The sequence below is a fragment of the Mobula birostris genome, chromosome 18, assembly GCF_030028105.1.
Source record: "Mobula birostris isolate sMobBir1 chromosome 18, sMobBir1.hap1, whole genome shotgun sequence".
Lineage (NCBI taxonomy): Eukaryota > Metazoa > Chordata > Chondrichthyes > Myliobatiformes > Myliobatidae > Mobula > Mobula birostris.
Genome location: NC_092387.1, coordinates 7,149,853 through 7,165,456, shown reverse-complemented (window position 1 = coordinate 7,165,456; position 15,604 = coordinate 7,149,853). Strand labels below are relative to the sequence as shown.

The window sequence follows — 15,604 nt, the reverse complement described above, 5'->3', positions numbered from 1 at the left end:
TTTATAACAGAAGGATTTGTATCCTTGAAAGAAGGATCCAATGTAGTACTGATAAGGATACTTTGAGATACTGGAGCTTCACAATCACTAATATTAGATAGTGTGTTAAGATTTAGTGATGAGTCTTGCACTGGTGAGGTAAATTATATAAGAGGAGTAGGGAGTGCCCTTATGCCAGTACATTTACATAGAGTAAATTTAAGGTCAGGATTAGTTACAGAGGTTGTTAAAGTAGGACTACAATCCAGTTTACCTGTGAATGATGTTTCTCTTTTGTTAGGAAATGATTTAGCAGGTGGACAAGTTTTTCCTGAAGTGCATTTGACAATAAATTCAAAGTCTGAGGAACCACAGAGGAATTCTGACACAGATTCTTCCTGTGTGGTAACAAGAGCTATGGCTAAAAAGACTGATGTAAAGGATGTGGTTTTTACCCATGACAGTTCAAATCAAGATTTGAATTTTGAGGATGTATTAGAAACTTTCTTACCTACCTTATTTGATCAGGGTTTTGGTGGTAAGTGTGATCAGGAAGATTTGTCTTTATCTTGGAAGGAGATGATAGCAGAGCAGGGTAGGGATCCTGAGATAGTTAAATTAAAAGAACAAGCTCTTCCAGATAGTGAAATTGGAAAAGTACCAGTTGGATATTATTTTGAAAAGGGGGTATTAATGAGAAAGTGGTGATCGCCTACAATTCCTGCTAGTGAGGAATGGGAAGTTAATCATCAGGTTGTTGTTCCTAAAATTTACCGAAATGAGATTTTGACAATGGCTCATAGTATTCCTTTGGGTGGTCATTTAGGGGTAAAGAAAACTATGAACAAAGTTTCTAAACATTTTTATTGACGTAGTTTAAGACAAGATGTGGTGACATTTTGTAGAACGTGCCGTACATGTCAAATTGTTGGTAAACCTGATCAGGTTACTCCAGTGGCCCCACTGCAACCAATTCCTGTATTTGGTGAGCCGTTTTCAAAAATCATTGTAGACTGTATAGGTCCTTTGCGAAAAACTAAAATTGGACATCAATGTTTATTAACTATTATGTGCACAGCATCTAGGTTTCCAGAGACAGTACCTCTTAGGAATATAACAGCCAAAACTGTGACAAAGGCTCTTAAAAAATTCTTCACTTATTTTGGGCTGCCTAAGGAAATACAATCAGATGAAGGAAGTAATTTTATGTCTGGGTTGTTTCAGCAGATAGTTTATAAATGGGAGCAAAGCAGATTATTTCCTCACCTATCATCCAGAATCACAAGGAGCCTTGGAGAGATTTCATTCTACACTAAAAACTATGATTAGGACATATTGTAGAAAATGAAAAGGACTGGGATGAAGGTATACATTTACTACTTTTTGCAGTGAGGGAAGCAGTACAGGAATCATTAGGTTTTAGTCCTCTTGAACTTGTGTTTGGACATAGAGTTCGAGGACCTTTGGCTTTGTTGAAGGAACAGTGGATTAATAAAGAAGTACAGTCTAGTTTGTTAGATTATGTTTTGAAATTTAAAGAGAGATTGTACAAAGCTTGTAGTTTGGCCAAGGAAAATTTAAAGTTAGCTCAAGAGAAGATGAAGACGTGGTATGATAAGGAAGCTAGGATGAGGTCATTTAAGCCTGGAGATAAGGTGTTGGTTCTTTTCCCAGTGCAAATGAACCCATTACAAGCAAAATTCCATGGTCCTTATGAGATTAAATCTAAAGTAAATGAGGTGGATTATGTGGTAAAAACCCCAGATAGGAGAAAGACAACACAGCTGTATCATATAAATATGATAAAACCGTATTTTGAGAGAGAAGTTGCCACTGTGACTGTTAGGAGAAGGGTTAAGGAAATTAAACTCCAATTTAATAATCCAGTTTAATGTTACAGGAGTACAATATTTTGATCACTCATATCAAGGGTAAAGACAATGTGATTGCTGATTGTTTGTCTAGATGTTAAATGTACAATGAAAATTTGTTTTTTTTGGAGTGATATTTTATCATTTGTAACACCTACTGTACATTAGTTTGTAAAGGGCTGAAAGGTAAGATTGTATATATTGTGTATTTTGTAAATTTTATACCTTTGTATTTTTTTTGTATAAATTGTTAAATTTTTGTTCTTCAAGAGACCAAAATTTTTTTTTTTGGAGGGAGGTGTTACATGTTCAAGGAGATCTGTTTTTTTTGTGAGAATGATGTAATGGTCTTTTGGAGGTCACCTGATGTGACCTTCCCGCCGATGTGAGGTCACGTGATGACATGTGCCCCGTGACTATATAAGGGTTGACTCAGGTGATACAGTAGGGTTTTTGAGTTTGTAGATTTCCAGGTAAAACGTGTTGTGCCTCCGTTTCTGTTGCGTGTTTGTTTTTGTGACGCAGTTTCATTTTTAAAACGGAAAGTGCGTTCTCTCACAAGGTATTGTATTTGGACTGGAAATTTGTGGCTGGAAGTGCCAATTTACTCAATTCCGACAGTTTTTGAAGGGAGAGTGAATAATTCATCGAAGCGAAGGATAGAGAGAAGGCGGCATCGTTTGGCAGTTTAATAAAGAATCGACCTTATTGAGTCTTTGTTGGAGAGAACCTGCATTGAGATTAACTCTTGCAATAGGGCAATGAGTTCATGGAAAAAGTCTCCCTCTCCCTCTCTCTCCCTCTCCCCCTCCCCCTCCCTCGTCAGTTGATTTAAACTGTTTATTTTTGGCATCAGGAATCCTCTCGACAGAACCAGCAATAAAGGTGTGTCTGTGAAGAAATCTTTCTCCAGAGAAGTCTCTCCCAATTGAATGTGTAAAGCTGTTGGATTTTTGAAGTTATCGCTTTAAGAACTAGATCTGACTGTATCGCTTTAAGAACTGTTTTCGCATTTAACGCTTTAAGAACCAGAGCCGAGTGGAGTTGATGAACGGCTGCGTACCTGTTAATCTCCGGTTAAAGTTTTCCTTTGTTTGTTTTTTTTCCCCTTATCGTTTATATGTGTTTAATAAATGTTTGGTTGTTTTTATAAAACCTGTCTCGATTAATATTCATTGTTGCCGGTTACATAACAAGTTCAAAACTTGTCTGAGTGGTGTAATAACAACAACCTCTCACTCAATGTCAATAAGACCACGGAACTGATTGTAGACTTCAGGAGAGGGAAATGAAGGGTTCATGAGCCAGCAATCATCAGAGGATCAGAGGTGGAGAGAGTCAGTAACTTCAAATTCATGGGTGTCACTATCTCAGAGGACCTTTCACAAATCCATCATATAAATATCATTGTGAAGAAATCATGACAGCACCTCTACTTCCTCAGGAGTCTGCGGAGATTCAGCATGTCATTGAAAACCTTAGCAGACTTCTGTGATGTGTGGTGGAAAGTATTCTGAATAACTGCATTACAGCCTGGTATGGGAACACCAATACCAGCAGAAAATCCTACAAGAAGTAGTGGGTTCAGCCCATCATAGGTAAAACCCTCCCAACCACTGAGTACATGAAACATTGTCGTAGAAGAGCAGCATCCATCATTAAAGATCCTCACCACCCAGAGCATGCGCTTTTCTCGCAGTTGCCATTAGGTAGAAGGTACAAGAGCCTTCGGACTTGCACCCCCAGGTTCAAGAACAGTTAACTACCCCTCAACCATCAGGCTCTTGAACAAAAGGACATAACTACACTTATTTAAGGGCCTATTAAGGTCTTATTTCAGGACTTATTTAAGGACTCTGTTATATTGTTATTTCACGCTCATTATTTATTGCTATTTATATCTACATTTGCACAGTTTGTTTACAGTTACTGTTCTTAGACTTGTTAAGTATGTCCGCAGAAGAAGAATCTCAGGGTTGTATGTGGTAGCATCTGATAATAAATTTTATTTTTAACTTTGGATTTGTTTGTTATCAAATAACAAACCTTGGATCTGACTGTGTAAATGCTCATAATTTGTCAGTACAGATTGTTGGTTGACCTGAATTGCCTGTTTTCAGTTGCTACGAATTTGAACAGAAATGTTGTCATGAGTAAGTAAGGGAAAAATGAAGACTGATGTAATGCTCTTTATCTTGCTGACCTCATGCAAAATCATAAAACCATCTACTTTGAGAAGAAAATTGTAAACGCGATTCCGCAGACACTGGAAATCCAGAGCAACACACAAAACATTAAAGGAACTCAACAGGTCGGGCAGCATCTATGGAGAGGAAGGACGCTTGATGTTTCAAGCCGAAACCCTACATCATTTCTAATGATGGGTCTCAACCTGAAATGTGAACTACTTCTTTATTTCCATAGCTGTTGCTTGACCTGCTAAGTTCCTTCTTTTGTGTGTTTCGCTTTGAGAAGATTTATGGTGCTAGACTTGAGATGCATTTGGTAGTTTTCAGGCCATTATTAATCAGATCTTGGTCTCAGCTCCACTTTCCTGCATGTTCTCAAAAGCAGTTGGTCCACTACAGTCTAAGAGGCAGTTTATCTTGGTCTTGATACATTGGTTGATTCATCCTCTCAAGCTCCAAAAATTCATAATCCTCTGAGAGAAGAAATGTGTCCTCAATTTTTTTCTTGATTTGGTGACCCTTTATTTTGAAACTCTGCCTTCAATTGTCGATTGATCCACAAACATTTTCTTCATCTGCGATTTGCTTTTATAAAGATTTATCCATGCTTTCCTCCTGCATATATCTTCCATCTTCTATCAAAAGAAATTTCTGAATTTTGTGTGCTTTCAATGCAGTCAAAATGATTTTAAATTTAAGTGTTGTTTATTTACAGAATATTTTCTCTTCTATCTGCAATATTGCACCTTGGGAATATAAAGTACAAAAAGAAGTCCTATCGCGATGATTCCATTGACATCTGCAACCCAGAAGTGTTGCCCATTGTCTCAGAACTTCTGGAGGTATTGTAATAACCTATTAACTCAAAGCAGTATATTCATCAGTTAACAATAAAACTCATTTTTTTTTGCATTGAATTTCAAGTTCAAATTTAGATTATCGTCATTTACCTGTACACATGTATACCACCAAACAAAGTAGCATTCTGCCAGACCAAGGTGCACAACACAATACATATAACTCACACACAATGTAAGTAATATTACCACATATAAATTGACAAATGATAAGGTGCATTTATGACGTGTTAAAAAGTAAGCTGTATATTGCTATGGTGCTTCATATGTGATGAGACCTGGCTATTGGCAGGGGGTTCACTAATCTCTGGCTTGGGGAAGAAGCTGTTTCCCATTCTAACAGTTCCTGTCCTAATGGTATAGTACCTCCTGCTGGATGGGAGGGGAGGGGTGGCCAAAGAGGTTGTTAGACAGACAGGAGGGATCATTGACAATACCGAGGGTTCCATTGAGGACAATTTAATCTTTTTGATGTTTGGATTGCTATTTTACCTGTGGTGCAGCATTAAAAAATTTTTTGAAACCCCCATCTTTATGTGCAGAATCTCTCTCTGAGTTGGCCCTTGTTTTGCCTGTGAGCAGTTTTATTGCTCTGTAAAATTCCTGAATTCCAATTGCATGCAGTGGTTGAAAAGAGTGGGATGTATTCTTCAAATATCAAAAGAACAATATGTGTTTTTTGTTTCTAATGCAATTATGTATCTCAGTGTTTCACAAAAGCGCAAGTAAACATAATTTGGCACCAAGCTACATACAAGATAGAGTTCTTATGGAATTATTGGGAGTAGGGGTAAAAAGACAGAGTCAGGAATTTCAGAAGTTTGAGCCTTTGCTACTGAAGGCATGACCTTCCTTACTGAAGTAACTACAATTACAATGCAAGAAGTCAGTACTGGACAAGTGCACTGGTCCTCTGCACAGAGTTTTTACTCTATCTCTAATTCTGGGGAGAAAAACATCACTCTGTACTATGATTATCAACAGGAACTTTTATGTTTAATGAGAGGCAAACTTTACCTTTAAGTTGAGAGGAAAACTATGCAAATATATCAAATACACTTTGATCAAGGAACCAACTGCAAATGTAGAGTTATTACCAAGGAGGACTCGGTCTGTAATAATAACCTAAGTACTATAATCTCTGTCAATATTTCAGTCCACATCATGTCACTCATATGCACTGTTCTTAAATTAGGTTAAAGAGGAGACACTGTTTGAAGCACTGACCACCCGGAAGACTGTGACAGTTGGTGAAAGACTTATCCTACCCTATAAATTATCTGAGGTAAAATAAAATAATGAGCAGTGACTATACCACGTTGTGTACGCTGAACAGGGAAACTCAACTTTCCATTGGCAAAATAAGCCTTAAATTTCAGACAATGTACTAAATGATTAAAATAAAGTTGAAGTCTGCATTTGTTCATTTTAGCAATCTTTATAGCTTGAGTTTCCTTGGCATCAGGAAAGTAAATTTCCGTTAACCTATAAAGTTGCTGTTTTAAATTTTCTGGTGTGTTGTCTGCCTTTCTTTGAAAGGGAAGTGAATATTTGTTGTCTGGATTTGTTGCCTTTTATCGGAAGTTGTTCTCTTCTTTCTTCCATACGAGGTATTGACTGAGAACTCCTAGCATCCTTTTGATGTATTGCCATTAGCTTTAGTAAATATAACTCCAATCTCATCTACAAATTCATCCATGATACCACTATTTTTGGCAAAATGGTAACAGGGAAGTATGCAGTAGGGGGATAGGTCAGCTGGTTGAATGGTGTCGTAACAACCAAGGAACTGATTGTGAACTCGGGAGGAGAAGTCAGGAGAACATACAGTAATTCTCATTGAAGAGTTGGCAGTAGAAAGGGTGAGCAGCTTCAAGTTCTTGGGTATCAACATATTGGCAAGCCTGTCCTGGGCCCAGTTGCACAGATGCAAACATGATAGGCCAAATTGTAGGAGAGATTGGATAGATTCCTACAGTCTATTGAACTACAGCCAAGTATGATGCAGTATGTTTGGAAGGGGGAAAACAATCAGTGTATACACTTTTACCACGTGTCCATGTCCACATTTTTGGGTTTGACATCACTCACTGTACAAAATACATATCTCTACTCAACATGCCAAGTGAATTATTCCAGTTTCAAGAAAGGGAGGGATGGTGCTACTGACCTCAGTTAAATTTTTCCATGTCAGAACAGACTTCCAGCTGGCTGAATGTACATTTGCAATGTCTGTCTTGGCAAATGGACAGTTTGCAACCTTGGTATCATTATTGTATTCTTAAGTTTTATCCTTAAGGTTGTCATTGCCGTGGGACTAGTGGGCGTAAACTCCCACTACCTGTTAAATGCTCCCAATAGCGTGCATCTTAAAGCCTTTGACAGTCACGTCCGGCTCCTGGTCTTCATGTGTGGTTTAGCTACTATGCCAGGTGGAACTGTTTCTATTGGCAGAAAGGGCCTTCAGACCAGTTGTTTCAGGTAGATGGGGCTCATCAACTGTGGTTGGTAGCTCATCTAGGTGAAGGAAACTCTTAATTTCAAACTTCTGTTGCCTTGTGGCTATAGCCACTCATGGGGAAGGCTTCAGGAGTAAATCCAGAGCTGAAGTCCCTAAGGCAGTCATTGCTGGTGCAAAACTGTATTCGTCTCCAGCATTTCTTTGGTTTCTTCATCTGCGATGGGAGGAGGAGCCTGCTCATGGGAAACAGCTTGTTCGCCATATTGTACTGCCCTGGCTTGTGTATTGGTTTACATAGGCAGCGAGAATGCAAGATCCTTGGTTAACCCTGATCAATGGAGGGGCCTATTGTACCACACACCTATTTGGGAAATATACTGAACGCTCTTCAGCTGTGGAGTTTCATGAGCCCTTAGGACTTCTTTTTCTGCTAGAAAGTGAGTTGTGTTTCCCATGTTTATTTTTCTTTGATAATCACCACCACCTCAATCTCTTTGAGAGTAATGTTCAAATCAACCACTATACTTTTTTTAAAAATTAAGTTGGCCATGCAAATGATTTTGAGTTAATTAAAAATTGAAAGACAGTGCTGATGATCTTGTGAATGTTCTGGTTTAAGTTCCAGATCACTTTGAGTAAAAGGCAGAACAAAGTCAATATATAGGAGAAAATCTGCAGATGCTGGAAAGCCAAAGCAACACACACAAAATGCTGGAGGCACTCAGCAGGTCAAGCAGCATCGATGGATAAAAGTAAACAGTGGACATTTTGGGCAGAGACCCTTCATCAGGAGGGAAAAGAAAGAGGAGAAGTCAGAGTAAGAAGGTGGGGTGAGGGAAGGAAGAAGTACAAGGTTGTAGGTGATAGATGAAACAAAGAGCTGGGAAGTTGATTGGTGAAAGAGATAAAGGTGAAAGAGAAGGGGGAATCTGGTGGGAGATTTGCAGAGAGATCAGACTGTTGCAAGAACCATAAAGGTGTGATAGTTGGTGATTTTAACTTTCCATGTATTGACTGGGACTCACACTGTAAAAGGACTAGATGGGATAGAATTTGTCAAATGTGTCAGGAAGCTTTCCCTTACCAGTATTTGCAAATCCCAATAAGAGAGTGTGCAATTCTTGAACTCTTCTTCAGGAATGTGACAGGACAGGTGACAGAAGATTGTGTTGAGGAACACTTTCCATCTAGTGATCAGAAGGCCATTTCAAGGTGATTATGGAAAGGATAAGTATGGTCCTCTGGTTGAGATCTGTATTGCAGAAAGACCAATTTTGATGGTATCAGAAGGGATCTGGCAAGTGTGGATTGGGACAGGTTATTTTCTGGTAAAGGTGTACTTGGTATGTAGGAGGCCTTCAAAAGTGAAATTTTGAGAGCACAAAGATTATATGTGCCTGTCAAAATAAAAGGCAAGGATAACAGGTTTAGGAAATCTTGGTTTTGGAGAGAAATTGAGGCCCAGATTAAGGAAAAAAAAAGGCACGAGGTTGCTCCAGCAGACAAGGTGAAGAAGAATCCTAAGGGCTTCTACAGGTATGTTAAGAGCAAAAGGATTGCAAGGGACAAAATTGGTCCTCTGGAAGACCAGAATGGTAATTCATGTGTGGAGCCAAAAGAGATGGGGAAGATCTTAAATGGATTTTTTGCTCCTGTATTTACTTGGGAGGTGGATACAGAGACAGTAGAAGATGGGCAAAGCAGTAGCGAGGTCATGGACCCTATACAAGTTACAGAGTAGGAGGTGTTTGCTTTTTTGAGGCAAATCAGTACGGACAAATCTCCAGGGCCTAACATAGTATTCCCTCGGATCCCATGAGAGTTAAGTGCAGAAATTGCAGGGGCCCGAGCAGAGATATTTAAATCTCTGAGGGACTGGATATATGAGCATTTGGATAGACAGGCTTTGGGAGGTAGATCATGTCTGACCAATCTTATACTATACAATTTTTTGAGGAAGTTATCAGGAAAGTTGATGAAGGCAAGGCAGTAGATGTGGTCAACATGGATTTCAGCAAGGCATATGACAGGGTCTGCGTGGGAGGTTGATCAAGAAGGTTCAGTCACTTGGCATTCAGTTGAGGTAGTAAATTGGATTACACAATGGCTTTGCAGGAGAAGTCAGAGAGCGGGAGCAGAAGATTGCCTCTAACTGGAGGTCTGTGACTAGTGGAGTACCACAAGGGTTGGTGCTGGGTCAGTTGTTGTTTGTCATCTATATCAACAATCTTGATGATAATGTGCTTAACTGGATCAATAAGTTTGTGGATGACCCCAAGATTTAGGGTGTAGAGGACAGCGAAGAAGATGATCAAAGCTTGCAGTGGGCTCTAGACCAGCTGGAAAAAAATGAGCTGAAGAATGCCAGATGGAATTTAATGAAGACAAGTGTGAGATGTTGCTCTTTGGGAGGACCAACCAGGATAGGTCTTAACACAGTGAGCGGTAGGGGGCTGAGGAGTGTGGAAGAATAAAGGGATCTGGGAATACAGGTTTGTAATTTATTGAAAGTGGCGTCACAGGTAGATAAGGTGTATGAAAGCTTTTGGCATATTGGCTTTCATAGATCGAAGTATTGAGTACAGGAGTTAGGATGTCATGTTGAAGTTGTATAAGGCATTGGTAAGGCCTGATTTGGAAAACTCTGTGCAATTTTGGTCACCTCGCTGCAGGAAAGATGTAAATAAGATTGAAGGATGTTGCCAGGGCTTGAGCATCTGAGCTATAAGGAAAGATTAAATAGGTTAAAGCTTTATTCCCAGAAATGTAGAAGACTGAGGGGAGGTTTAACCGAGATATACGAAATTATGAAGGGTATAGATAAGGTAAATGCAAGCAGGTTTTTTCAAGTGAGGTTGGGTGACACTTCAATAAGAGGTCATGGGTTAAGGGTGAAATGTTTAAGGGGAACATGAGAAACTTCACTCAGTGTGGTGAGTTTGGAATGGGGTGCTAGCACAAGTGGTGGTTGCAAGTCTAATTTGACCGTTTAAGGGAAGTTTGGATAGGTACGTGGATTGGAGGGTTGTGAAGGGCTATGGTCCGGGTGCAGGTTGATGAAATGAGCAGGTTGATGGGACTTGCAGTTTAAATGGTTTGGCAAGGACTAGATGGGCTGAAGGGCCTGTTTCTGTGCTATTGTTTTCTATGAATCCATGTCGCCTTTTTTAGGCTAGTTCTCATGATGTAACAGGCTATGTTATGCCACCTAATTTCTGATAGAGCTATCAAAGCAATTTTTAGTTCAAAAGCTACATATTGAGCAATGTTGCTCAGTGAAATGGTTCTTCCTTATATTTAATTCATGTAAATGTGAGGGATTTCTGTTGGAGGCTTCTTTTTCTGTTTCATACTATCTTCTTTTTGATACAGATAAATGCCACTCTCTGTCATTTCAGTTTTAAAATGCTTATTATCAAAATCCTGATTGCTCTGCCCCACTGTAACCAGGTGATTAGAATTACTGCAGGACTTTATTTATTCCTCATCCTAGTCTATCCCATCTGTTTGATGATCGTTGAGAACTTACTACTGTATTGAAGTTAATTTGGCAGGTTGCATGGGCCACTTGCAAACACTGAATACATGATTTAAGCAGAACGACCAGTGGATCGATGTGAATGGGGTAAATGCTGGATATTTCAGTTTTGAGTGTTAAGCTGGACCTTTACTGGAATGGGTGAAATGCTTAAGTGGAAATATTGATCAGTTCTGAGTTGGAATTTAGAGAGTTTCTCAGATGAGGAACAGCTGAAGAAAAATGGCAGCATTCTTTCCTGTCAGTGCAGCCACAGCAGTGTGTCTGGATTCTGTTAGGAGGCTCTTATCACATTTTTAGCTTCTGTATGAGGTGTTAAAAATTTGGTCTTGAGCATTTATTTGGGCTTCATAAAATAAGCCAGTCTTCAATATTTTTTTTTTTCTTTTGATAGATAATATAGGGGGAAAAAGTCGTGGAAGCTGTTCTAAAAATAACCCAGAAAGCAGATAATGTGAGAAATGCAAACCAGGAATGAAAGAGAAAGATGTTATTGTTTAGGCTGTAGACTTTTATGAAAGCCCAAAGAGATTTTTCTTTTCATGTGCTGATGAGAGTCCTGCTGTGCATTTCTGACGCATGTTTTCAGAATTCAGACATGCTCATTTTTATATTGTTTTTAATCTTATTGGGATTAAATTTGCTTACACTCTCAAGGTTGAATCGTGATGAATTTTAATTAATTTGCATTTATTAATTTTTATTAGTCTGTAAGTGACAGGGTAGCCTTTAATTTATTGGTCACTTAATTAAAATTGTTACAAAGGGCTTGAGGCTTTTAGCAATTGTAGTGATAATGTATACAGTTCAGTGTGGTTAGCTCTAATTTTTAAATACATTTCTTATACTGCCACTTTGTCTCAGGATATCTATGGTGTTTCACAGCTAACAAAAAATGATGTGAATGACAATTAACTTTTGCCTCAGTTGGCTGAGTTAATGGGCAATTCCTAGTTCTCACTGAGCAGTGCTGTGAGCCTTTTACCATAAGTAAAAGCAATGGACCTGGTCATGGTTTACTGTCTTTGCTCAGAGATGACAGCTTTGCCTGCCTGGTAACCTCACTTAATGACATTGAACTATTAGCCTTGATTAAGGTCTTGTTCTGGGCTGTGATCGTCTCCGTACTCTTTTGACTTGGGTATGATTTTCTGTAATATGCTAGGGCTGATGTTTGAGTAAACTGATCAGTCAGTGTACTTAGTCATGAGGTACAAAAGAAACTAATTACTACGAAATCATCAAAGTGGTCAATTAATTGTCAGTTTAACAACAGATATATGCAAGTTGTTGAGTAAGATTCTAGCTACAGAAGCATTTTTATATTTTAATACCAACTCTCCTGATGTAAGGATTTTAAAATAAGCAAGTGAATGAACAATTTATAGAATATGAGCAGTGCTATCAAATATTTTTCAATGAATACTCTGAACGTGGCCATTTAATAATTGTTTATTTGTATTGCAGGCAATAACTGTTCGAGACTCAATGGCAAAGTCACTGTACGATGCCCTGTTTGATTGGATTGTATTCCGAATTAACCATGCACTTCTCAACAATCGAGACCTGGAAGAACATAAGGTGAGTCACATAGGCATTTTGATAAGTTTTCAAGAGGCTGTCTGATGAGATTATCTTGAAGTTCACAATATATTTGACTACTTACATGTTAATTTCCTCAATATATCTAAGTAGTATATACATTTTCTATCATAATATGGACATGGAGCTTCAGGCATCATCAATACTACACAACAAGTGCATGTGTACATACTGCTTAGGGGAGATTTGCAGATTTTCCTGTCTCATTCACATCAATATTGGTTCAAAACCTTTATCGTTTTACAAGATGGTATCAACTCTATTCTTCAACACAGCCCTTCAGTTAAAAGAGTGCAATGATTTATTGGATCATTTAATTCTAAAATCACTGAAAATCAAAAACCTGTAGATGCTGGAAATGTGAATGAAGCAGTGTTGGAAATACTTTGAAGGTTAGGCAGCTTCTTTGGAACAGGAACCGGGATAACCTTTCTGATCCAAGGCACTTAATCAGTGTTGCCAGAAAAAATAATTAGTGAAGTAAATACAACTTTTTTTAATATAGATTTTCTCCATTGGTGTACTGGATATCTTTGGCTTTGAGGACTATGAGAATAACAGCTTTGAACAATTCTGTATTAACTTTGCTAATGAGCGACTTCAGCACTACTTCAATCAACACATCTTCAAACTAGAGCAGGTAAAATTGTGTTTCTGCTTCTTATGTTTTAAATATTGAAACTCTTGTCTCATCCAATTTGAAGTCTTTGAAGTATTGGTCAATGAGCCTTATTTTCTGTATGTAAAAATTCCAAGATGCATTTGGACTTGGATTTGTATGGTTTCATTCATTCTAAATCTGGAGTACTTGCCCTAACCCTCTTGCCGTCCACCACCACCGCCCCCCCCATCGTCTGTTACACTTAACTATCATCGCCTCACAGATCTAACTATTTCATCCCGTTACATCTACCTTTGCTTCTCAAAGTTATTTAATATGCCCTAGATTAGTATCATCTCCAAACTGAATCTCGCTTTTCTTAGGCATATAACAAATTCTTTCAATGTAATACATTAAAGTCCCAAAATGATACCTTAGGTGTACACACACAAATCTTGTTTAACACCCACAAGTTACCTAACCACCCTGTTGGACAGCATCTATATAACGAAAGATCTGCCATTCCTACAATCACTTGGCTGATATATTATCATTCTCAACCCCATTCTTCTGCCTTCTCCTTGTAACCTTTGACACCCTTACTAATTAAGAACTTAAAAACTTCCGCTTTAAATATACCTAATGACTTGGTATCCACAGCTGACTGTGGCAATGAATTCCAGAGTTTCACCATCCTCTGGCTAAAGGAATTCCCACTTATCTCTGGACTTCCTGTTTTATGTCTGTGCCCTCTGGTGCCAGACTCGCCCACTATAGGAAACATCCTCTCCACATTCACTCTAAAGAAGCCTAGAATGCTCTCGATTAGAATCACCTCCAAGCTTGAATCTTGCTTTTCTTAGGCCTATAACAAGTTCTTTCAATGTGAATATTTGAGGTCCCAGAATGATACCTTGGGTACATACATACAAGTCTTGTCCACAGTCCGAACACCCCACGAGCTACCTAACGACTTTGTTTGGCAGTCTTTGGTTAGACCTATGGAAAGAGCTACCATTCCTACAGTCATTTCAGAATTCAGAGTGGAAAACATCTTCCTCAGTCCTGAGGGACTTCCTCAAAAGATCCAATGTCAGGAATATACCTTATAAGTTCATATTGTATAACAGCCTGGAAAATTAAATTCATGTAATTAAAAAAATAAGATACGAGAAAAGCAATACTACTTGAAAATGACCCTGAAGACTATAGATTGCTGTAAAACGCATTATAATTTCTTCTGGGAAAACAAAACTGTAATTATTTCCCAGTCTGACTTGTATGAATGAAAATTAAATGAAGAATGAGTGTCAATGATTGAAGAATGATTCTTGTTCTTATTGAGATGTATAAAATTCTTACAGGTACAACAGGGGTGATATTTCCCCTGGATGAGATGCCCAGAACCGGGCTGCCGATCTTGATAAAAGGGTCTACAATTTGGTATTTAGGTAGAAAGAAATTGCTTTGTCTAGAAGGTCATGCATTTTAGAAATTCTCAACCTTATAGTTGTGTGAAGGCTCAGTTGCAGTGTTTATTCAAGACAGAGATTGATTGTTTGATCTTTAAGGAGTCAAAGAAAGGTATTGCATGGCAGAGTGGGCACAAGGTGCCAAATGGCTCATTCTTGCTTCTGATTCTGATGGACTTGAGTTAAATAAAAGACCATGGCAGTATGGTTGACTCTAAACTACTGGCCATTTCCGAGGGTGGTTGGGTGAACAATAAATGCTGGCTTTGCCACTGATATCCACATCCCATAAATGAATATGAGCAATGTTATGCAGGTAGCAAGCCTCTTTGTAAGTTTTGTCGTTATGATTACCATCTTTAAAATCATGCTGTGCAGAAGCATGAACAAAGTTGTGTGTTAGTTTATAGTTCCCAGACACTGAATTTCACAACCTTTTATTTCTTCTGTATGTTATAGGTCCCTTTCCCCACTATTAAGCAAATTACTTAATTCATCCATGTGGTTAAATCTATTAATCAATTTTTCCTTTATTCATACTGAAATAGACTAAAGATATCTTGCTTCTCTTATGGCAGCATGCTTCATTGTAATTGCTTCATTGAAGATGTTTTTACTGACTGACACTTGAACAAAAACTGACAACAGAATTATGGTACAAGACTTTTTAGAGGCTGTGTAATATTAGGGGATTTGCAATCCTAGGGGCTCTGTGCCAAAATTTCTAACAATATGTGCTTTAATATTTTTCTTCTGTGGTTACATACCAAGTAAGTATTTTTTAAAATATATATTGCTGTATACACAAGGTAATGTTAAAGAGAATTGTTCCCTGAAGGAGCCGCTGATGTTTCAGGTTCTTTGTTTTCTTGTTCTTTAAGTTGCATTTTTTGAATTCAAATATAACAGAAACCCTTCTGTCTATTCTCGTCAGCTGGTCCTACACTGTAGGCCTGTCTTGCTTGTCAATCTGAATGAATTCATTCATCAGGCAGCATTGTATAAGGGACAGTCTTTCTCTCCTTAATTAGATT

The 15,604-nt window shown here is 38.3% G+C and overlaps 1 protein-coding gene across 9 annotated transcripts in view; it reads left to right on the top strand.

Moving 5' to 3' along the window:
- Positions 1–15,604, top strand: part of myo9aa (myosin IXAa) — a 359,701-nt gene that overhangs the window by 170,517 nt on the left and 173,580 nt on the right. For all 9 annotated transcript variants that reach the window (XM_072282122.1, XM_072282124.1, XM_072282123.1 and 6 more), the window contains 4 exons: positions 4,755–4,881; positions 6,092–6,181; positions 12,363–12,476; positions 13,003–13,137. In XM_072282122.1, coding sequence (XP_072138223.1) covers positions 4,755–4,881; positions 6,092–6,181; positions 12,363–12,476; positions 13,003–13,137 — 466 coding nt within the window. The remainder of the gene's footprint in view (positions 1–4,754; positions 4,882–6,091; positions 6,182–12,362; positions 12,477–13,002; positions 13,138–15,604) is intronic.